Raw genomic sequence first — 24,066 nt, 5'->3', positions numbered from 1 at the left:
CTGGAGATGTCAGGCAGCCACAATGCTGACCACTGAGATGTTTTAAGGAAGAATAAGAATTCTCCAAGTGGACAGGAGAGAGAAATTGAAGCTAGGGCAATATAATGTGCAAAGACATGGTATGGAACTGTGTTAGTTTTCTATTGCTCTCATAGCAAATTACCGCAAACTTGGTGGCTTAAACACAAATTTATTATTATTCTGTAGGTGAGACGTCCAATATGAGTCTCAGTGGGCTAAAATCAAGGTGTTGACAGGACTGCATTCTTTTCTGGGGGCTTTAGAGGAGTATCTGGTTCTTTTCCTGTTCCAGCTTCTAGAGGCTGCCCTTATTTCTTGTCTTGAGATCCCCTTCCTCTGGCAGGTCAAGTCCTTCTCACACTTCCAATCTTTCCTTCTTCTTCCATTTCATACCTCTGACTCAGCTAAGAAAGATTCTCTGCTTTAAAGGACTCACGTGATTAGACTGCACCCAGCCAGATAATCCACCATAATCTCATCTTAAAGTCCATATCTGCAAAGTCCCTTTTGCCATATAAAGTAACAAGTCTACACACGATAGGGATTAGAATGTGGACATCTAGGGATGGGGGAATCATTCTTCCTACCACAGCACGTGGCCTAGAACTGAAATGGTCACAATAGGTTTAGAAAGAGAGGAGACAGGTTTGGAGAGGGTGGCAGCTGCCGGATCTTGAAGGCCCTGGTTAACCATGTAGAGGGACCAAGACTTAATCCTGAAGGTGACAGGATCCTCTGAAGGGTTTTAAGCAAGGCGAAAATTGTGTTTTAGATAAAGCACTCTGCTGGCAGCGTGAAGGACAGATTCAAGGGGACATAACTTGAAGTAAGGAAAGTGCTTTGTTATCTACTGCCACCTTCTCAATAAGAAGTGATGAAGACTTGTGTATAGCACTATATAGATTCTGTTTATTCTAAGAAACTCTCTGATAATATCTAGTTCAACAGAATCTATGGATGAAATGCCCCATAATATCAAAGTTCTCTCCAAAAAAATGGTCACAATACATGAACATTGATATTGTATCACTTATGTAAACCATTTCATGTGTTCCAGGTGTTAGATGAAGATGTTTATTGTTCTCTAACCCTAATTCCCATAGTCTTGAATGGCCCTTGCCCAAATAAAGTCCTAGCTTGTCCAATAACAGTAGCCTGCAGGCCCCTCTGTTCAGGAGTCATCAGCATGTAGGTAGGTTCAAACGGTGAGTAGGAGGTAGTTCAGATGAGGGACAGCGAATAATTTTAAAAAAGAAAAAAGGTAATGACAAAATCATGGGCAACACCAACTTTTAAAGGAGGACCAGAGAAGAAAACAGAAGAGTAAGGAGAGAACCCTGAGACCCTATGTCACAGGAACCAGAGGAGGAGAGAGTTCAAGGAACAATGAACTGTAATAAGTCAATAGTAATAAATGTCATAAAATTATCAAGTATGATAAGGACAGAGAAATGTTTGAATTTAATAATTAAGAGGTCACTGGGGCTCCACTTCTAATCAAGATGGAATAACATAAACTAGATTTACTCTCCTACCTGAAACAACTGAAAAATGGACCAAATCAGGTGAAACAATGGTTTTCAGACTTTGGACAACAGCACAGGACAGTGATCCCTAGGAATAGGCAAATAAAAGAGTTGAGAACTACAACTGCCCCGTTTTACTCCTTAGAGAGTGTTTCCAAATGATAGCATAGAGAGGGGATTCCAAACAGAGCCAGGTGGTCTTGCTGATTTGAGGAGACAGAGTTTAGGGTTCAGGGAGGCCAAGTTGACTAAAATATACAGGTGAGGCAATGGAAGAGTTTCAAAGAGAGAAAGAGAGAGAGCTCCAAAAATCTGCCGAGGGAAACTGATCAGTGCATGCGTGTGAGGACACCACTGAGGCTGGGAAAGAACTCCCAGAGAGGAGGGAATGGAACAATACTTGGAGGTCACGCAGAGCCAAGAAGAGTTCATGTTAGGAGGTTAAAAAGACCTGTTGACACAGAAGGGTACTGACTCAGTAGTGGGACCAAATTAGCCCAGAAAAAGGATTATTCTGGACTTCCTTAACAAAGTTTAAAAGCAAGGCTTGAAAGGATCAAACCGTTTCCAAGAAACTTAACTGTGACTCACAAAGCCCCCAAGTATTTAAAGGAATACTCCTCCCCCAAAAAGAAAGAAAAATCCATTTCACAATAGTGTAAAACTCACAGTGTCTGGCATCCAATCAAAACTTAGTAGGCGGGCTTCCCTGGTGGTGCAGTGGTTGAGAGTCCGCCTGCCAATGCAGGGGACACGGGTTCGTGCCCCGGTCCGGGAAGATCCCACATGCCGCAGAGCGGCTGGGCCCGTGAGCCATGGCCGCTGAGCCTGCGCGTCCGGAGCCTGTGCTCCGCAACGGGAGAGGCCACAACAGTGAGAGGCCCACGTACTGCCAAAAAAAAAAAAAAATTAGTAGGCATGCAAAGAAGCAGGAAAATCTGACCTATAATGAGAAGAATCAATCAATGGAGTAGACACAAAAATAGAACTAGTAGACAAGGACATTAAAACAGCTATTATATATATTTTGAATGTAGGGGGAAAGGTAGAGGAAAACATGCGCATAATGAGAGAAGTGGAAGCTATAAAAAGACCCAAATCAAACTTCTAAAGATGAATAATACAGCATTTGAGATGAAAAGTTCACCACATGAGATTAAGAGCAGATTAGACACTAAAGATAAAGAGATTAGTGAGCTTTAAGATATAGCAAGAGAAACTATCCAAAATGAAACAAAGAAAAAAGACTGGAAGATAAAAATGAACAGAACATCAGTGATCTGTGGACATCAAGCGGCCAGACAAATGATTAGTTAGAGTCACAGAAGAAGTAGACAAGGGGACGGAAAAAAATGTTTGAAGAAATAACACTTGAAATTTTTCCAAATTTGAGGAAAACTATAAACCCACAGATTGAAAACTTTGAACAAATCTCAAGCCAAAGAAAACCACACCAGGACATATCCTAAACAAATTATTGAAAAACGGTGATCATGAGAAAAATATCAAAATCAGCCAGAGAAACGAGGATGTCATTTGTCCGTTTACCAGTCTGGTGACGGAGCGGGAGCCTGGTCACTATGGATTGGTGAGTGACTGGAAGGTAAGGGAGTGGAGATAAAGGGCAGAGACAACTCTTTTGAGAAAAACTGAAACGAAAGAGAAGGAGAGAAAGAAAGGGGTAATTACATGGGAGCATAGCATCCGAGGGGTGTTTGGTTTTGTTTGTTTGTTTTTAATGAGATAGACTTGAGCAAATTTACAGGTTGAGGATAATGATAAGAATAATAACTAACATTGATTAAGCCCTTATTTGTGTACTAGAGACTATACTCAATACCTTACATATATTGATTCATTTGGTCTTCACTAGAGTCTTATGTAATGGGGGCTATTTTTGTCTCTTTTATAACTGAAGAAACCTGAGGTACAGATTGATTAAATATTACTCCTAATTACAGAGTTAAAAAGTAGCAGAGCTGGAATTCAAACCAAAGTCCACTTGTAATGTACTTGACTTCTATGTGTTGAGCCAGCAAAGTAGGACAAGTAGAGGTTATAAAGGAGAGAAGGTATAACCGATGCCTGGGAAGAAGTAGGAGAGTATATATTTGAGAGCCCAGGTGGATGGGTTGGACTTGACAGGAGGAAAAGGAAGATTTCATTTTTGAGATTTGGAGAAAGAAGTTAAGAGTGGGTGTAGGTGTAAGATAAATGGATTCGTTGATGAGTTTAGGTGGCCTAATTTTGTTTGGTAAATGAGTTAGGTGTACAGAAAAGCTGAAACGATGTAACAACTAAGGGGAAAAGTCAAACAAAAAGAGTGATGAATCATTGTTGAGAGTTCAATTGCGTTTGAGTGTCAAATGGCTATGTTGTTTATTTCTAGCAGTGAAAGGGAGAGGGGGAGAGGGAGATAAGGATGGTAAGGATTTGTCCACCTCCCACAGCATGGCAGCTGTTTCTCAGGATGAGACCACCAGTAGGTAATGTCAAAGAGGCAACAGGAATAGAGTAGGTTAATAACGATGGTCACCTTGGTTGCCCTGCAAACACCCACACAAACACCTAATTGTTTCCTCATGCTGACCCCCTTCCAGATAAGTTCACTTAGTAAAAGCTCTTACTGAGCTATTACTTTCCTTGGAATGCCCTAAAATTTCAAGTTTCAAAATTTTTTCCATATTATTACATGTCATCTATGAATCATGAACTCTTGTTAAACTTTGAGCTCTAGAGTAAATGTTTCCTTCCATTCTCAATTACGAACAAGGCAATTCAGTAATACAAGTATCTATTGTGAAATCATATTTATGAACTTATGACATTATATCTAACCTTTTGTTGTGTATACTCTTTGACAACTTAAGCTCGAGCGTTATGCTCTATTTCTTAGATTCTGCATTTTTAAAACGTGACAAACTTGGTTTCTGTACCCGGTTGTATCATGCAGTGTGAAAATGCAACTATCTTTTCCACGTTTATGTTTATGAGCGAAGCATTTCATCTACTAGAATTGAATCTTTTTCTTTTTAAGAGATTTGTTTTTAGTAGAGTAGACCAAATAAAGATAGGTTATCAGTCCTCTTTCCGAACATCTATGACTTCACCTTTTCCAAGTTATGTAAAAACTACAAAGGCATATCAGATGTTTTGCCCTGTCAGCTTTCTTCCAGATTCTGGGGTACCAAAGGCAATCTGGCTGGTGGAGTGATGGAAATAGCAAATAGGAAAGGAAATCTCTCCACCTTCCTGCTTTTTCTGTGGTCATAAAACCTGCCAACAGGCATCCTTGGCCCACCTGCCATCAAGCTTGGAACTACTGCTGTTTCAGATGAGATTCAAGTTAGGGAAAATACAGCTGAGTTTTCAAAAAGTCTGAGCTAGAAATTGGCTGTATCTGCCACTAGGATCTGATCGCAGTACTCTGCAGTTTGAAATTCTGCTCTGAATTCCTATTGCTTACAGCAAGAGTTTTCAAGCATATTTTAACAGCCTTGTATTATTAAAAGTACTATGTATACATTGGAGAAAATTAGGAAATACAGATAAGCAAAAATAAAAAAATAAAAACCATACATTCTTACTACCCAAAGGACATCATTTTAAAAATCTTAGTTCTTATCTGAGATCAGTACTTTATTGATAGTCTCTATTTGATGAATTGTCATCATAATCACTTCTAATTCTTTAAATGTGGTTTCCTTTCATTCTTTCAACATATTTATAATAGCTGCTTTGGAGTTTTTGTTAAGTCCAACGTCTACACACCCAAAGCAGTTTCCAACCTTTTTTCCTTGCACGTCCCATGACTTTTTGTTGAAAATTGGACATTTTGGATAACGCTGGAGCAACTTCGGATTCTGATCCTCCCCAGGCTTCTTCCTGTTGCTGTTTTGTCTTTGTTATTGTTGTTCAAACGTTTATTTGTTTAGTGACTTGGCTGAACTAATTCTGAAGTGTATCCTCCGTAGTGTGCAGCCTCTGTTGTCTCTGTGTAATCTTTCCTTGTTTTTATTAAGTTTGGCTTCTTGGGTGCCGTGCTCCATAGCTTGGTCAGTCATTGATTAGTCAGAGATTGTATTTAAGCCTCCCGAGCCAGTAAAGGTTTCATCCTTTTCCACTGAGTCTGTATGTGGCTTGGGGACCACTTTCAAGGTTCAGGGCGTTTACACATCTGCCCCACCTTTAGCTCAGCAACTGATAGCTTGGAAGTACCCTCTCTGGTCATGCCCGAGAGGTCACAGCCTTGAGCTTTTCCACAGCCTTCTCGACCACCAGTACTGATTGTGATATTAGCAGGGTCCTCTTTGACTGTCTCTGGCCACGATTTCTCTGTTAAACTTCTGCTGATCTGCCTCCACCGGTATCACCAAGCTATGAGCCTCCTCTTACTGTTCATTCCTGTGATAGCTATTGTTTTTGACAATGCTCTGGGGCATGAATAGTCTACACTGTTCCAAGTAAAGTGAGCATTCTCAGGCAGGACTTGATCAGCAGAAGCTGGGGTGCTAGGGGACTCTGATCTTCCTAGGTTGCCACGCCTGCCCAGAGACTCCTTGGAAAGCAGGAGCTTGGGGAGTGGGGAGTGGGCACTACTGGACGGCTGCAGCCGCCCCCCCGGTGAAGTTCTTTCACAAACGGAGCTGGGCAGGAGGGGAGGTGGAGTGCAGCAGTTTTCTGGGGCTGCCCCACCCCGCTGAATGCATCTTCAGGAATAGGAAGTTGGGGGCGGTGGGCTCTTCATTGGCCGCCAACCCTGCCCGGAATAGTTCTTACACAACTGGGAGCTAAGGGTGATGGATGCAGCTCATGGTGCAAATGCCACAGTCTCCCACGCTTCTTAGTGAGTTTCAGTAGATTTTGTTAAATAAATGCCTCTCAATTTCTTGCACACCCTTAGGTCAATTTCCAGACACGGTAAATGGTTGTCTTAGATAACTTTGACCAGTTTAATCAATGTTTCTTTGAGAGAGAGGATTCATCGAGCTCTTCACACTACCATTCTGCAAGTTCCACCCCCTGGAAAGGGTCTATAATTTATAATTGTACTTATTTGCTTTAACTTACAATATAAAGAAAATAATTGCAAAATACCAAATATACTTTTTTTATGAATAATAAAACTACTGAGAGTAGTTTTAAGCATTCCGTGATTTCTTTTGTGTCTCTCTCCTTGAACTGTGGGCTACTGTAGGGAGGCCCTATGTCAATTCACTTGTTTCCATTGTGCAGGGCAGTTGGTGGAAGGTAATGGTCTCTTCAGCCTTAAAACAAAATACTATATGTGTTTCTAAACATGTGATTCCATAATTACCTTACCCAATGGCTTACCTCCAGTGGCTATCTTACTAGGCTAGTTTGTTGGCTAGTTACAAGGCTGGCTCCCATGTGGCCTTCGTAGTACACACATACTCATATAAGCCCACACTCACACACACAACCTTTTCCCAGTTACTTTTCTCCTTTAAGAGTGTCCATATGCAAAGATTTTTTTTTTTAACCAGTTAGACTTTAAAGGTACAGTGCCTATGTCCTATACCCTTTTTAGGAGCCAATGACAATGTTTGTGATACAAAATAAATTATGTATTGGCTCAAAAATCCAGAAAGAAAACCGCAGAACCAAAATAAATGTGTTTAATTAAATATCTATAAAATCTAACATTAGGTCAACCCACCAACAGCAACTTAACACTTAAGAAGTTACACATGGGGGGTTCCCTGGTGGCGCAGTGATTAAGAATCTGCCTGCCAATGCAGGGGACACAGGTTCGAGCCCTGGCGTGGGAAGATCCCACATGCCCCGGAGCAACTAAGCGTGTGCGCCACAACTACTGAGCCTGCGAGCCACAACTACTGAAGCCCACGCACCTAGAGCCCGTGCTCCGCAACAAGAGAAGCCACCTCAATGAGAAGCCCATGCACCACAACAAAGAGTAGCCCCCGCTTGCCACAACTAGAGAAAGCCCACGCACAGCAACGAAGAGACCCAACACAGCCAAAAAAAATAACAAATTAAATTAAATTAAAAACAAGAAGTTACACATAAATTATATAGTGAGAAGTGGAACCTCCTCAAAGGTTTTAAATATCCTGTTCCCCATATTTCACTCATACCTAAAAAAGAGGGTTGTGGGGACTGGAACCCAGGCCTGGCACCAGCTTGTAGGGCCCTCGTGAAAGATCCCAGATACTTTCACAAAGAGATGGTTGCATAGTGCATTTAACAATGTTTTCCTACCCTGATTCTGGTAGAGAAACCATGAAACCCCACTCTGTAGACTCAGGCACTTGCATGTTCTCGGTTCCATTCATTCATTTGTTCCCTCAGCACGTATATGCCAAACACCTACACTGCGCCTGGGGTTCTCCTGGCTGAGGATACAGCGAAGAACAGGGTAACCCAGGCCCTTTCCTCACCGGGCTTTACACCAGCTGAGGAATAACTTTCTTTTGATCATAATAAATAAATGTACTATTACAGCTGGTAATATGTTACGTTATGAAGTACAGAGTTGTCTGGGGGGTGCGGTGTATGTGGGTATCCGTCTTAGATATAGACTTCATTCAGAGAAGGCCTTTTTATGGACTTTTAAGCTTTTCAAGGCCTTTTAATGGATATTGAAGCTGAGGTACGAAGAAAGAGTTGGAGTGAAGGAGGGTGGGAACGAGGAATGGCCAATGCAGAGGCCTGAGGAAGGAAAGGGGTTCATGCGTTTATGGAAACAGAAGGCGGCCGGTGTGGCTGCAGCAGTAGGAGCTGGAAGACGGTGCTGTGAAAAGGGGCTGATGGGAGGGAAGCAGCATCAGACAGGACCTCAGGGGTTGTACCAAGGGTCTTGAATTCTATTCCACTTGAAAAGTTTTGAGCACCAAGCATAACAAGAGCATGTTTGATTTTTTAAAATGATCTCTATGGGAAGTAGATAGATAGGGGCCCTGAGTGGAAACACAGATGGGGAGGGGGCGGTTGGAGTTTCGCTGTAGTCCGGCTGAGAAATGGTGTGACCGAGACTGGCGGGATAGGGAAGGGAGAGGAAAGTGGATGGACTCAAGAAATATTCTGAGCTAAGAACAACAGGGCATTGAGAAACCCAAATCTTATCTTTAGTTCTATTTTTTGTTGCCATGTCACCAGCAGTCCAGTTAAGTCCAACCTAATGCAAATGCTCATTGCATTATGGTAACACTAGTGTTTGATGTTGTGTTATGATGTTTGTTAGCTACTTATCACCTAACTCAGAGAGTAAATCAAAAGTTCTTTTGCCAGAAATGAAAAAGGAATAAATACAATCACTTTGTGTACCAGATAAATTTTCATGTTTCTTTGACAGCAGAGGCAGAGGCATCGTGGTACAGAGGAATGATCATGGATTTTTGGAGCTGGACCACTTGGGTTTAAATCCCGACTCTGCCTTTAACTAGCTCTATAACTTTAAACAAATTACTTAACCTTTCTAAACTTTAGTTTGAAATGGAGATAATTCCTGTTCACAAAACATTTTCAGGAATAAGATAACTGATGTACAACAGTTGCTCATAAAAGATGCTCAATAATTATTAGTTCTCTCAACTTACAAATAGCCATCCTAGTAATCTATACTCTGTAGGTTGTTTGCTAAACCTAGAAATATGGTTGTTTTAGAATTGAAAGAATTTCACTCAATTCCTTCCCTCGATTTACAGATGAAGAAATCACAGCCTTCATCTAGAGAGGTAAAAGAACTCAGAGGTAAAAGAACTCACCCAAGAACTCAGAGCAGAACAGAACTAGAACCATTTTCTCTGAACACCTACCATCTTTCTAATAAGCCTTATTGCCTCATATGTTTCCTAATGTTTAACTGAAAGATTTTATGGTACATCCATATACCCATTTTATTTCTGCTTAAAGCATAAAGGGGGTGATGGCTAATAGTGGTCTTGTATTCCTGTGTTCTCTTTGCTAGTTACATGCTATGGGGAAACTTCCTGGAACCAGGATGGCAGAGTTAAAAGCCAAGTACACCTTGCTGCATGATACCGTGATAAGGTATGCTACTTACTGGCGTGAAGACACCTTTACTCACATCTCTACTTCTTACTTGTAGTGGGACCTGTCTTATTTTTCATTTTCCCAAAAGCAGACTCTGAGACAAAGATTTGAGTTCAAGCGTTTTAAGAAGTATACCAGAAATTATTGTGAGACAGTGGGGAAGTGAGATGGGGAAGGGTGTTATCCAGCTGGGGGTGTGTTAATCTTCAAGTTAACATTGCAGGCAACTGGGGCTCAGTCTCACTGAGGACTCTCTGAGTGACTGTAGAACACGCCTCAGAGCTCTCCCACTGAAGGGTGAGGACGCTGGCATATTTGTTCACTAATTTCCATCCTTCGTTGATCAAAGATTGCTTCTAGGTAGGTGAGCTCCTGGCACTTCTAGCTTACCCTGTGAGAAGTCAAGAAGTTCCATTGGCCAGAGAAAGCTCTCAGGCAGAGGCATACAGATGCTGTTGCTATATATGATAACTGTCCATCAAAGCTACAGGTGACCCCTAGAGTGTGCCAAGGGGACTTTGGTGAGGCACTGACATTCTCTGCTATGGCACACTCCTGTAAGCTTCTCTCCTCCCCACCTTTCTTCATCACTCAGAGGTGTAGGTTCTGTGACAAGCCCAGCCTACATCTGCTGAGATTCCTGTCTTTACTTCTCACCTGTTCCTCCTATCCCTGGCTACTCGCCTTAGCCCAGTCCTAATTAGCAGAGGTCAGAAGACTAGGTTTCAACAGAATAATTCAACAAGGTTTCCTAAGCATCTGCCATCAGCCACTGGGAATCAAGGGGGAAGGAGAGTGAGAAAGAAGGGGAAATCCTGTTCCGCTGCTATTCCCAAGCCTCCTTCTTCCTTTTCCCCGCCTTCTGCCTCATAGCTTTGCGTGACATCTTCATTAAAATCCAAGGAGAGACACAGTGAATGGAAACTCCATCCTGTGATTCCCCAGCCATCCTCTCCCCCGATCTCCAACCATTACTCCTACTTCTTTTCTTGCTCATGCATTCGGCTACTCTGAGGATGGGAGCCTGAGGGAGGAGTGAAGGAGAAGAGCAGAACTGCATCCCTACGTTCCCTTCACTTTGACTCCACCCCATACGCACTCAGCTCCATCTCCGTTCCTAACCAACCTCCAGTGTCAGAGAGACATGCAGGACCAAGGCTATGACGTTACTTCTTTCTCCTTCCAGGCTGTGTTGCAAAACCATTACTTCCCCTCTGCCACCACATTTTACCCCCTCCTGACCCCTTAGTCCCCTCTTTTGTGATTACAACCAACACCCACCACTCTCTCCCACCCCACTGCCTGGTGGGTGGGAGAGGCATGAAGATATAGACTCTTTACTCTTGCTGCCGGGGCTGTAGCAGGACAGATATAGGCCAGAAATGCTGGACTGAAATTGAATGAGTCTTCCATAGAAACCACATTATAAGAGTTGTTCAATTCTCTTCTGCTGACACTGTATTTCAAGTCCATGTATGTAAGTTACCACTTGCCTTCTGGCTGGAACCCTAACTACCTTGTTCACCCACTTTCTGAGGGAAAACAGGCACTATGGCCCAAGCCAATACCTTACAATTCCATAGTGTCCATTAAGGACATCAGGTAACTTCAGATTTACAAAGTAGATACAAAGAAACTGAACTGTAAGAAATAACTCCAGCTTTCATTAACGGAAATTGCATCTATTATCTTTAGAGCTGTTGTTGCTATTTGGTACCTAACATAGCGCATAGGGTGGAGCTTAGGGTGTCCCAATACATGTTCTGCTGTTGAGCAAATGACACACTGAAGCCTGAGAAAATGGGTGGGGCTGGTGACTTCAGTTGAGACAGGCTTGATTAAGTTATTGGGCATCTCTGCAAATGAGTAGAAACCGCAAGATTTCTCCCGGAGAGGAAAGTTGTTGGGGAGTACACACACACACACACACACACACACACACACACACACACACACACAGAGAGAGCTGCCTTTAAAACAGGAACTGGCAGGGTCTTGCTTCCGAACAGGAGAGATGGCCAATGTGAGGAAGTTGGGTTTCTGAGGAAGATAAATCAAGTCTGCTGGTAAGGTTGGAGCTGATGTTAGCGTATGATGCAACATAGGTGAATGATTTCTAGAAGGTGACTGGAGCTTCCATTAAGTCCAGTTTCTATGTTCATTCAGTTCTGCCTCTAGCCAGATGCTTAACCCTTTTCCCAAGATAAAGCCAAAGCCATAGAATATAACTGGAGTTGTAGGAATCGCCCTCTGCTGTGACATTCACGTCCAGCTGTAGCCAGGCACCGATGTTATGATCAGAAATCTGTAAATTAATTGAAGTCCATAATTTTACAGGAGGATTTTTCTTCCTAGTTTCCTAGCAAAGTGTCATTAGAAAAGTTACTGTCTTTTCTTATCACTAAGGAAGAAAAGGTTTTCCTTCAATCAGGTCATGAGAGTCCAAGAATTCGAGAAAGCCAGGGTTGCTGGGGCAGCTGGAGGGAGGACCCGCTCTTTTCATTATTCTTCTTCCCACCCTTGGAAGGTCATGATCATTCTTTAATGTCAAGTGCAAACATCACATTCCCATCCATCTAAGCCTTTCTCTGTCATCTCCCACCTTCTTGATCAAGACACTAGAGGTAGCACTTGTCAGCTGGTATTCCCTCTGCCTATTCACGTCTGCTCCCCTCTGCTAGACTGTGAGCTCCATTGGTCTCTAGTACCTAGTGCAAGACTTGTTACAAAAATGCCACTGAACTGAATTGAACCTAGGAATGGAAGGAACCGGGGCAGCAGTGTGGACATACTCCCTCCACTCCTCGCTAGAGTCCTCCCCACAGGAGTTACTAAAGGTACTGAAGGTGTACACTTCTCATTATGCAAATCTCTGTTTTTATGGGACCCAGCATGCAAGAGTCGGAGGTCCAACTGCTACAGGAGGCCAAACATTTCACTGAGCAAATACAACAGCAGGAGTTTCACCTGAAGCAGGCTGATAATTTCCCACAGGCATTCACCACCGAGGTCTCCAAAATGAGAGAACAACTTCTCAAGTATCAAACTGAATACAGTGCAGTGGAGGAAAGAGAGTTCCATAATCAGTACAGGTTGAATAGGTAAGTACATGATTCTCTCAAGCTCGCTGAAGACAGATACAAGCAGAGCTGTTTCCACCTAAACGAAATGAGAAAGATTAGACTAACTGAAGAAGGAATGTTAGGCAGAGTATGAGAGAGCAGTGTTAAGAGGACGACAAGCCTAGCTCTTTCCTTGATTCCCTAGAACAGGCAGTCCCTGAAAAAGAAGGTTACACAACTTGCAGTAAGAAGCTCAGGTGACAGGGAGACGCTCTCAGGAAGAGGAGATCCCTGTAGTGGCTTCCGTGTGTCAGGAAAGCCATACCCATCAGGAGCTGCAACCAAAGAACACACTCCATAGAACCAGGACCTGGCACACACTCTCCGCCTTTCCAGCCCTGGTGGGGGCCCCTTACCCTCTTGCGATATCAGATCCTATGTCTGCATGGCCGGTACCCCACAAGCACTTGCCAAACAAGCTGTATGTGAATGGAGGGTCACATCTGTTTCACTTGATTCTTCTAATATAGGAATGGGGACCACATAGTCAACCCTATTCTCCTATTACCAGACTATTCCTTAGGATCAAGGAAGAAAGTGATACCCTTTTGGAAGACACATTCACTTATCCAAATCTGGAGGATGTCATTCAGTGAACTACAGCAGAAATGTATTGCTAGAAGGGATAAATGTTATTTCTAAAATCTCCTCTAACATTCCTCCTGTGAGGAGCAAGTCAGTGAAAGAGTTTGCTCAGCAAATCACACTATTTAGATGGAATTTCAAAACAACTGCAAAATCCAGGTTTTGTGCTCTGTGCTGTGCCTGGGTACCGGAGAGAAAGCCAAACCACCTCTCCTAGAATTTGTTACCATTTAAGGTGACAGAACTTTCTCTGGCTATTTTTAAGAGTAGAGTTCCCTCAGAGTGAATGTCACTCAGTCCTGCCAAGAGATAAGCGGATGACTTCGGTGACCTTTGGAGGACTTTGCCCATCCTGGTTTTGAATCCTCTCTTTGGGGCCTATTATTTCAGCTGGGGGAAGAAGACGACTAGCTTAATCAGGAGAATTATATTCCGGGGGAAAGAAATCTGAGTTCTTCTTTGTCTTTCAGTCTAAACTTGTTTCAGGCTCACCAGTGAGATCTGTAAAAAGAAAGCCTAACTATTTCTGTGCTCTGTAAGCACTCTTTCAGTTGAGAAAATAATGAAATTAAAACAATTGGTGGCTGTTCATTAGTATTGAAACTATGAATGCTTGACATTTCCACAAAAGGGTAAGAGGGCCATAAGTCAGTTGATATTTAAGTTGTTTAAAATTTCCAAGTATTCCTGCCAAGGGGAGAAGAAAAAAAAAAAAAAAAAAAAGACCAGAACTCTTGCCTTTTAGGTATAGACAGGCAGATTGTTCACTGAGTTGCTTGGGATGGGGCTGGAGGTGGAGGACTGTACATAGTGACCTACAGTAAACAAGGACATTCAAAATTAACATTTGCAGAAATGTTGAGTGTGTATTCATGTTGGATTTGTTAACATGTTATACTGTAGCTTAAGCAAACTCCCTTGCATTCTCAAATACTAGCAGCTCAAGAATTAACAAACTTATTTTCATAAAAATAATGGTGATAGCAAAAGAAATACCAGGAAAGAATTATAGGCTGTGTACTTCATTGGCTTAACATTACATGGTATGGAAACAAATTCACTCAACACTCCCTCCCCAGGAAAAAAGTAGATATTTCCATCCCCACATAAAAATAAAGAAACTAAGCCAGGGAGGGGGAAAAAAAAAGGAAAAACACTATTCATCCAAATATTCAGATGATATTTTTCAAATCAGCACAACAAAATCTCATTTTATTCAGAGCCTGAATAACAGAAGCCCAAATAACTAGCACTCCCCCACCCCAGCATCTTTAGGAACTTCTGACTCACTGGCAGCTACTAAGAACAATATACTGTTCACGTATGCTAGAGAAAAGATATTCCTCTATAATTTGATTTTCTTATGTTTTCACATAATATAAACTCCTATTAAATGCTAATGGTGAGCATAATTACACGACTGGTTAATAATTAAATCTGTTACAACAGTTCCTGGTTTGGGATTAATATTCAGAGATGATCTCTTGATAAATATGCAGTTCAGGAAAGAATATGTAACCTACTTAAATAAATTAAGTAAATACATTACAAATAAGTAATGAAGTGATTAAATAAATACTGTTGAGAACTTATTTTAGAAACAAAGTAGAATTCATTATCTTTCCAAAAACTTCCCCTGAAAAGACTTTTTAGTATTCTTTTCAAGGTTTTCCTTGCCTTCACTTTGTTACGTTTTGGGGGGCTTCTCTACTTACTAGTTAAGTCCTGAGATTTGGAGGGCAAATCAATTGTGTCTCTCATGCTAAATCTGATATATTCCGACAAGTCTCCGTCAGCTGGGGAAACAGGGCCGTGGTCGGTCAGTGCTGTCTGTCATGGGTGTGGACGTGGAGGGGGGACACGCGTACTGCACGTGTGCAGGACTATCAGTGTGACCGTGGCCTTGGTAACTATTTCCTCTGCCATAGCTGCTTCCCTGTTGGTGCTCACCCAGGGGTTTAGCAGTCATTTTCCATTCTTAGTCCAACAGTAACAGCACAATTGGAACCAAGAAACAAACAGATCTGGTAAGAAAGGAACAGAGGGATTATTTTAGTGATGTCTCTGGAATTCCAGAAAGTTAGAATATGACAGAGGGCCATACAGTGCATCAGGATTAGTAGTAAGGAAAAACTCACAGCTGGAGCAGATTTTACCTTCTAATCATTAACAAAAAAACCAAACCTTTCCTGCTCCCCCTGTGCCAATCAAGAACAGAGCGAGCTTAGAACAGATTTTGCAGCGTATAGTCCTCATAACTGAGAGAGAAACACCCGAGATACACGTTTACAAGGCAGATCCAACCCTACAACTAACGATTCCACTTTCTATCCGGGCCTCCCCACTCAAGGCAAGGTTTGAATTGCTTACAGACTTCCTGCGTGATTCTGAGTCGTGTCAGAGATTGAGAACTGTGGGTCCACAGAGCGGTCCTCAGCACTGACTACTCTAAGAACCACCTGAGGCTTCTCTCAGCGGCCACTCAGTCTGTGCTCCAGCACCTCCAGCGATGGGAACTCACAGCCTCCCACAGCAGCCCAGCCAAGCCCAGCCCAGCCCAGCTTCGGGCAGCCTGACTCTTAGATGGCTTTCGCTTGTATTGGTTCAGAAATCTCCCTTCTTAGAACTTCCACCCATTCAGGCTGGTTCCACTCCTGATGTGGATGACGCCTCTCCGCGCTTGGCAGCACAGAGGGTTTCCAGCAGTCCCTCTTCACCCACAAGTCCTTAAAACCAAAACCCTTTGATGACATGGTTTAAGTTCGGACTCTTGCTGTAGAAAAGTAATGAATCCTGAGGAGCTCTGACACTGAGCCACCCCTGAGTCAGAAAAGCTGAAAATGTCAGATGTAGATTTTAATGTCAGTTTGAAAGTTTACAGGCTTATCTATATCAAGAGGCACACGTACAATAACGTTTTTTCATCCCAGTAATGCCACGCAGAAATGAGAACCCAAAACAAGAAAACAGACAATGCATAAAGATGTTCATTACATTATTATTTATAAAAGCAAAAAATCTAAAGCAATCTAACTTCTAAAACATAGTGGAATATTTCAATAGCAATGTATTCCAGAGGGAGCTTGATACTGAAAAGCACCCTGGAGTCAGATACAGCTAGGTTTGATAGTCACTTCAGCCTTGACCAGTGAATTTGGAAGAGGTGCCTAACTCCTCAGTTTCTTCATTTGTACATTGAAGGTAACAATAGCCACTTAGAAAGGATCTGCAGTTTAGAAATGATGTTTGTGAAGACCGTGGCATATAGTAGGTTCAGTATATATTAGATAATATCAATATTAAGGATTATTTTATTATGGTACATCCACCCACTAGAAAACCTTGAAACTAGCTATTAAACTATTAATTATGAAGTCCGTTTTGCAAATTGGGAAACTATTTTAATTACACGTTAGGTAAAAATGGATTCAATAATATATACATATGTAATATAATTTCATTAAAATATACAAGGAAAATAAAAATGATCAATTGTGGTATGAGAGGTGTGGGATTATGAATGATGTATTTCTATAAATAAAGGTATACATCTTTTAAAGGAAAAAGGTCAATGTTTCTTAACAAAAAAAGAAAAAATCAGACGGCTTCACAGGCAAATTCTATCAAACATTTAGAGAAGAGCTAACACCAATCCTTCTCAAACTCTTCCAAAAAACTGCAGAGGGAGGAACACTCCCAAATTCATTTTACGAAGCCACCATCACCCTGATACCAAAACCAGAAAAAGATATTACAAAAAAAGAAAACTATAGACCAATATCACTGATGAACACAGATGCAAAAATCCTGAACAAAATACTAGCAAACAGAATCCAAAAACATATTAAAAGGATCATACATCATGATCAAGTGGGATTTATCCCAGGGATGCAAGGATTCTTCAATATACGCAAATCAATCAATGTGATACACCATATTAACAACTTGAAGAATAAAAACCATATGATCATCTCAATAGATGCAGACAAAGCTTTTGACAAAAATTCAACACTGATTTATGATAAAAACTCTCCAGAAAAGGGGCATAGAGGGAACCTACCTCAACATAATAAAGGCTATATATGACGAACCCACAGCGAACATCATACTCAATGGTTAAAAACTGAAAGCATTTCCACTAAGATCAGGAACAAGACAAGGATGTCCACTCTCGTCACTCTTATTCAACATACTTTTGGAAGTCCTAGCCACAGCAATCAGAGAAGAAAAAGAAATAAAAGGAATACAAATTGGAAAAGAAAAAGTAAAACTGTCACTGTTTGCAGATGACATGATACTATACACAGAAAATCCTAAAGATGCCACCAGATAACTACTAGAACTAATCAATGAATTTGGTAAGGTTGCAGGATACAAAATTAATGCACAGAAATCTCTGGCATTCCTATACACTACCAACGAAAAATCAGAAAGAGAAATTAAGAAAACAATCCCATTTACTATGGCAACAAAAAGAATAAAATACCTAGGAATAAACCTAGCTAAGGAGGTGAAAGACTTGTACTCAGAAAACTATAAAACACTGATGAACGGAATCAAAGATGACATAGAGATGGAGAAATATACTACGTTCTTGGATTGGAAGAATCAATAGTGTGAAAATGACTATACTACCCAAAGCAATCTACAGATCCAATGCAATCCCTATCAAACTACCAGTGGCATTCTTCACAGAATTAGAACAAAAAAATTTACAATTTGTATGGAAACACAAAAGACCCTGAATGGCCAAAGCAATCTTGAGAAAGAAAAATGGAGCTGGAGGAATCAGGCTTTCTGACTTCAAACTATACTACAAAGCTATAGTAATCAAGACAGTATGGTCCTGACACAAAAACAGAAATATAGATCAATAGTACAGGATAGAAAGCCCAGAGATAAACCTACACACATATGGTCACCTAATTTACGACAAAGGAGGCAAGAACATACAATGGAGAAAAGACAACCTCTTCAATAAGTGGTGCTGGGAAAACTGGACAGCTACATGTAAAAGAATGAAATTAGAACACTACCTAACACCATACACAAAAATAAACTCCAAATGGATTAAGACCTAAATGTAAGACCAGACACTATAAAACTCTTAGAGGAAAACACAGGAAAAACACTCTTTGTTTGCCCAGCAAAGGAAACCATAAACAAGACGAAAAGACATCCCTCAGAATGGGAGAAACTATTTGCAAATGAAACAACAGACAAAGGATTAATCTCCAAAATATACAAACAGCTCATGGAGCTCAATATCAACGAAACAAACAATTCAATTAAAAAATGGGCAGAAGACCTAAATAGACATTTCACCAAAGAAGACATACAGATGGCCAAGAGGCACATGAAAAGATGCTCAACATCACTAATTATTAGAGAAATGCAACTCAAAACTACAATGAGGTATCACCACACACAGGTCACAATGGCCATTATCAAAAAATCTAGAAACAATAAATGCTGGAAAGGGTGTGATGAAAAGTGAACCCTCCTGCTCTGTTGGTGGGAATGTAAATTGATACAGCCACTATGCAGAACAGTATGGAGCTTCCTTAAAAAACTAAAAGTAGAACTACCATATGACCCCGCAATCCCACTCCTGGGCATATACCCTAAGAAAACTATAATTCAAAGAGAGACATGTACCACCACAATGTTCACTGCAGCACTATTTACAATAGCCAGGACATGAAACCAACCTAAATGTCCATCGACAGATGAATCAATAAAGAAGATGTGGCACATATATACAATGGAATATTACTCAGCCATAAAAAGAAACGAAATTGAGTTATTTGTAGTGAGGTGGATGGACCTAGAGTCTGTCATACAGAGTGAAGTAAGTCAGAAAGAGAAAAACAAATACCATATGCTAGCACATATATATGGAATCTAAAATAAATAAATAAATAATAATGGCACTGATGCACTGCTGAACCTACTGGCAGGGCCGGAATAAATATGTAGACATAGAGAATGGACTTGAGGACCCGGGGCAGGGGAGGGGGAAACTGGGGCGAAGTGAGAGTAGCACTGACATATATACACTACCGAATGTAAAATAGTTAGCTAGTGGGAAGCAGCTGCATAGCACAGGGAGATCAGCTCCGTGCTTTGCGATGACCTAGAGAGGTGGGATAGGGAGGCTCAAGAGGGAGGGGATATGGGGATATATGTATGCATGTGGCTGATTCACTTGGTTGTACAACAGAAACTAACACAGTATTGTGAAGCAATTACACTCCAATAAAGATTTTAAAAAAAGAAAGAGAGAGAAAACGGATGATAGAAATGTAATTTTAAATGTCCTAAAGAATTATCCATTTTATGTTTGTTTAAGAAAATATCATTTTATATTTAAAGAAAAGACTGTAAGCCTTATCTTGTGGGAGAGTTTCACATCACCATTTTGAAACTCAGGGACGCTCAGGTGGTCTTTACAATCCAGAAATGGCAGCACACTACCACCCCCTGGTGGCAACACGGCTGAGGCGTAGGATCGACAGCTTGGAAGTAAAATAGCAATTTATACGCAAGCTCTAAAAGGAAAGGTGTAAGTGTCCAAAACTCTGAAAAACTTCAACTTCAGCCTGTGGCCCACGCAACTAACCTATATTAAATTCCACGTGGTGCATACTTATTACACAAATGTTAATTTACTTTATTGCAAATACAATTTCATAAAAATAAACCTGGTATGCATGCATCTTTCGACCTACTGGCTAGTGGGATCTGATAATTTGATGAAAGCAGTAGAGGCTGTAGCAGTAATCCTGGCGGGTACTAGTTTACTGCAAATAAAAGAAAAAGTCCAGAGCCCGCCTGAAGGAACTTGAGTCTGGGGGGCAGTTCGTGCTCCCAAGCAGTTACAATACGATGAGAGAACTGCTTTGACGGGTGTGTGTACAGTGTTGAGGCAGGACTGGGGAGGGAGCACCCAAATGGGCCTGTGGGACTCAGTGAAGCCATCACAAAGGATGGACACCAGGTCTGGCAAACACAGCTGGGAGTGCATTCTGAGAAGAGAAAATAGAAAGTTATTACTGTGGAAATAGTATACTTTTTTGTACTTTGTCAAAGTTGTTTTTGTTTTTGTTTTGCAGCTTAATGGAAGAGAAAAGCCTCATAATAAAGGAAATCGAGAAGATACCTAAGCCAGGAGTAAGTCTTAGATGATCTAGACTTTGTTAAATACAGCTGGATTGAAACATCCCTTTTGATAAATATTAACGTTTATCACAACAACCATACCCTGAAACATTTGAAAGACCCAGAAATCTTAACAATGGATGGTGCTGAAAGGAATATCTGCATAACTTTTACAGTAAACATAAGTGGTGCCTATTATAGGATTTAGCTATTTGGCATCTAATTCAGGTTATGTTTAGTTGGACAATATCTGCTTTGTTTTCAGAAGAAAAAATGGTTGGCACTTAAAAACATTATTTTTGTTATATCTGTTACTCTCATAGCTTCCTGACTGTCTCAAGCTTATTACAAGAATTTTTTATAAAGGTGTATCACTTATTAATTCCTGCCTAACAAACCGCCCCAAAACATAGTGGTTTAAAACAACAGCCGTTTCTTATTTTCCTCAGTTCTGAGTTCTTCTGGTCTGAGCTGGCTCATTTGGGGCTGGAAGGCTTAGGATGGCTTCATTCATATGTCAGCCAGTTGGGCCGCTAGTTGGTCTAAGATCACATGTCACTGGTTACTCTCATGACGGTGGAAGGGTTTCCAGTCTCAGGAAAGAGACAGAGAGTCTCAAGAGAGGGCAAACCCCAACACACGCACTTTTCAAGCCTCTGCTTAAATCACTGTTGGTAACATCACATTGGTCCAAGCAAGTCGCGTGGTCACATCTAGAATCAATGGGGAGAGAAATAGGTCCTACCTCTTAATGGGAATAAGGACAAAGACATATTGCAAAGAGGCATGCAAACAAGAATAGGAGGAATTTATGTCCCTTTTTTTGCAATCTATCATAGAAAGTAAATACAGAGATCATCGCACTTTGCATTGCTTTCACCTTCTAAATGGTTATATTTAAAAAGTATGTTGTTGGTGGTCTAATTCCAAGGCATAGAGTAAAATGCCTTTATTCTATATGCATAGAGTAAAATGCTATAATATATATGAGTATGAATATACTGATACATCATATTATATATTAATTATGTATATATTATATACTAGTACAGAAGTATTCCTAACCATCATTTTCAACACAGATTCTGTGGGAAAAAGCATTGTGGATTTTAGTTCCTGACCATAGGATCACCAATTTTACCCTCGAAGCCACAGTGGAGGAGGGTGAGGGTGATATGCAGAAAGGCCAGAGCAGGCTAAATGGATCCTTCCACTTAGTCATTAGTAATGTGTGGACCTTCTGAGTATAAGAAGGCTTCTCTCTCACAAGTCCAACACTCCCCAGAAAATCAGTCATGGGAAACAAAGACCTGTTAGGAGTCTGGGGCAGAGGGCATTTGGGGATAATGTGCCTGAGTTAGAGAAGTAGTATTAATAAGAGAGCAGGGGATTACGGAGTGCCAAGGATAAGGTATTCCAAATAGGAACTTCCTAATCTTTAATTCTCATGTGTGACTCAGGAAAACCATAAACCTGATATTCAAAGATTATTTGCATCTGGTGTTGCCAAATCACAAAGCTACTAGAAAAAAGGCTGGAAATTTTTACTAATGCTTTTTGGTATGAAATAAATATGAACTCAGAAAAAGTTAAATCTTCCTACTTAAAATGTGGGAAGATTAAAAAGAACATTAATTTAAAAATGAGTTCAAATCTAATGTGAAATGTTTAACACACGCAGTATAATTGCCATGCCTTTATTGAAGAGGTCAGAAATCATAAGTTGCATTTAACTTCGCAAGAAATCATTCATGAATCTCAAAACAAATATCATCAAAATGGTGAGTAAAATTATTTTTAATTTGATTTTTATGGAGACAAATGTTTGCTCAGACTCTGTATAATCTGATAATTTTCATGACTTTTAAAGGAAATGGAGAAGATGAGAATATTGAGAGAAAGCACTGAAGAATTACGTAAGGAAGTAACGCAGAAGAAATTAGAAATTAAAAATTTACGGGAAGATTTGACATCCAAGCAAAAGCAATTACTAAAGGAGCAGAAGGAACTAGAAGAACTGTTCGAATATCAGGTCACCTTAAAGGTATGTTACTCACAGCTCATAAATATTTAAACATTGTGCCTGCAAGGACATAAAGGTGCATGGGTATGAAGATTGACTGCAAATGTTTGACAAAGACCAAAACACACACACTGAAATGTTCTGCATTGTGACTGATCCTATCAAACTAAACCTGGGCTCTGGGAATTCACAAAAGACTCTGGAGTGTTTGGTAGCGTCACTCTAAATTGGAGTCCTGACCTGGGGAAAAGGCCTCTCTAAACCTCACCAAGCATTTTTCAATATTGGAAATGAGTGTCACAAACACAATCACTTCCTTCAAGAGCAAGCAAATGTTCTAACCTCTTTTGTATACTGTTATTACTGCATCCTTCTTTGTCTGTTTGATTCCACTTCACTTCCCTCTCACCGTGAAAGTGATGCAGGGCCTGTATTTATGTTTTAGGAGATAATTAAACTTCATTTTATTTTGAAACCTTTGGGTAATAGGTCTCAAAACAATTGAAGTAACCTAGACTTACATCTTAAAACTACATCTGAGACACCTTGGCTTACAGGACAGTTATGATTCACTTTGACCTCCTTTTCCTTAAGAGTCAGAGCAGTCGGCCAAGATGTACCCAGATGCCACCCAGAACACAGGCACTGAGCACAGGTGGATTTACAAGGAACCCAATGAAACTAAGGCTTCACATGCACGAACCACCACCAAGGTCCTGAACCTAATTATCATTTATAACTTTTGATTCTTTTTCTTAAAAAGAGCTCCCCAAGACTTCCCTGGTGGCACAGTGGTTAAGAATCCACCTGCCAAGGCAGGGAATACGTGTTCGAGCCCTGGTCCGGGAAGATCCCACATGCCACAGAGCAACTAAGCCCGCGTGCCACAACTACTGAGCCGTCATGCCTAGAGCCCGTGCTCTGCAACAAGACAAGCCACCGCAATGAGAGGCCGGCGCACCACAATGAAGAGTAGCCCCCGCTCGCCGCAACTAGACAAGCCTGTGCGCAGCAACGAAGACCCCAAGCAGCCATAAATAAATTTATAAATAAATAAATATATAATACTTAAAAAAATAAAAAAAGAGCTCCCCAAATTGTACAAGTTTCAGCCTCACAAAACTTAGATCTGCCTCAAGACTGAGCAAGGTCCCAGGGAGAAACGCACCACACTGCAGGGATGTCCTCAACCCCCAAGCATCTGTGTTACGCCAGACCCCAAAGTCCAGTGTGATCCTCAGGCAGGAAGGGGCTCTTCCACAACCCCTGCCATGTACATAAGATTCTTGAGGTTAAAAGTGAATCCTCCGCGAATCCACAGAGCACAGTGCAAAGTGACGTGAGACAAAACTAGCTTCTGATCTTGGCCTTGCCACTTACAAGCTGTGTGAGTTTGGGAAAATTAGCCTTGGTCTTAGGCAGGGTTCCCTAGAAGCAGAGATTAAGACAAGTATTCACTGAGCAGGAGCTCTAAGGAGAATCCCATAGGGTAGCGAGGGAAACAGGCTAGAGGTGGGGTTCGAAGCGGGCCAAAATACGGTTTCAGGAGAACCCTCCTGGCAACCTGATGCCATGAATTGCACCGCAGTGG

The 24,066-nt window shown here is 41.1% G+C and overlaps 2 protein-coding genes across 4 annotated transcripts in view; one reads left to right on the top strand and one right to left on the bottom strand.

Annotated features, from left to right (window-relative positions):
• Positions 1 to 24,066, top strand: part of CCDC146 (coiled-coil domain containing 146) — a 60,825-nt gene that overhangs the window by 1,887 nt on the left and 34,872 nt on the right. Inside the window, exons 2-5 of the mRNA XM_032642716.1 lie at positions 9,499 to 9,581; positions 12,476 to 12,685; positions 20,407 to 20,464; positions 22,323 to 22,496. Of these exons, the coding sequence (XP_032498607.1) occupies positions 9,499 to 9,581; positions 12,476 to 12,685; positions 20,407 to 20,464; positions 22,323 to 22,496 (525 nt within the window). The remainder of the gene's footprint in view (positions 1 to 9,498; positions 9,582 to 12,475; positions 12,686 to 20,406; positions 20,465 to 22,322; positions 22,497 to 24,066) is intronic.
• Positions 1 to 24,066, bottom strand: part of FGL2 (fibrinogen like 2) — an 85,764-nt gene that overhangs the window by 27,723 nt on the left and 33,975 nt on the right. The window lies entirely within an intron of this gene.

This window comes from Phocoena sinus, chromosome 9 (assembly GCF_008692025.1).
Source record: "Phocoena sinus isolate mPhoSin1 chromosome 9, mPhoSin1.pri, whole genome shotgun sequence".
Classification (NCBI taxonomy): domain Eukaryota; kingdom Metazoa; phylum Chordata; class Mammalia; order Artiodactyla; family Phocoenidae; genus Phocoena; species Phocoena sinus.
Note: the sequence above shows the minus strand (reverse complement) of the source record. Positions and strands in the feature narration are given on the sequence as shown.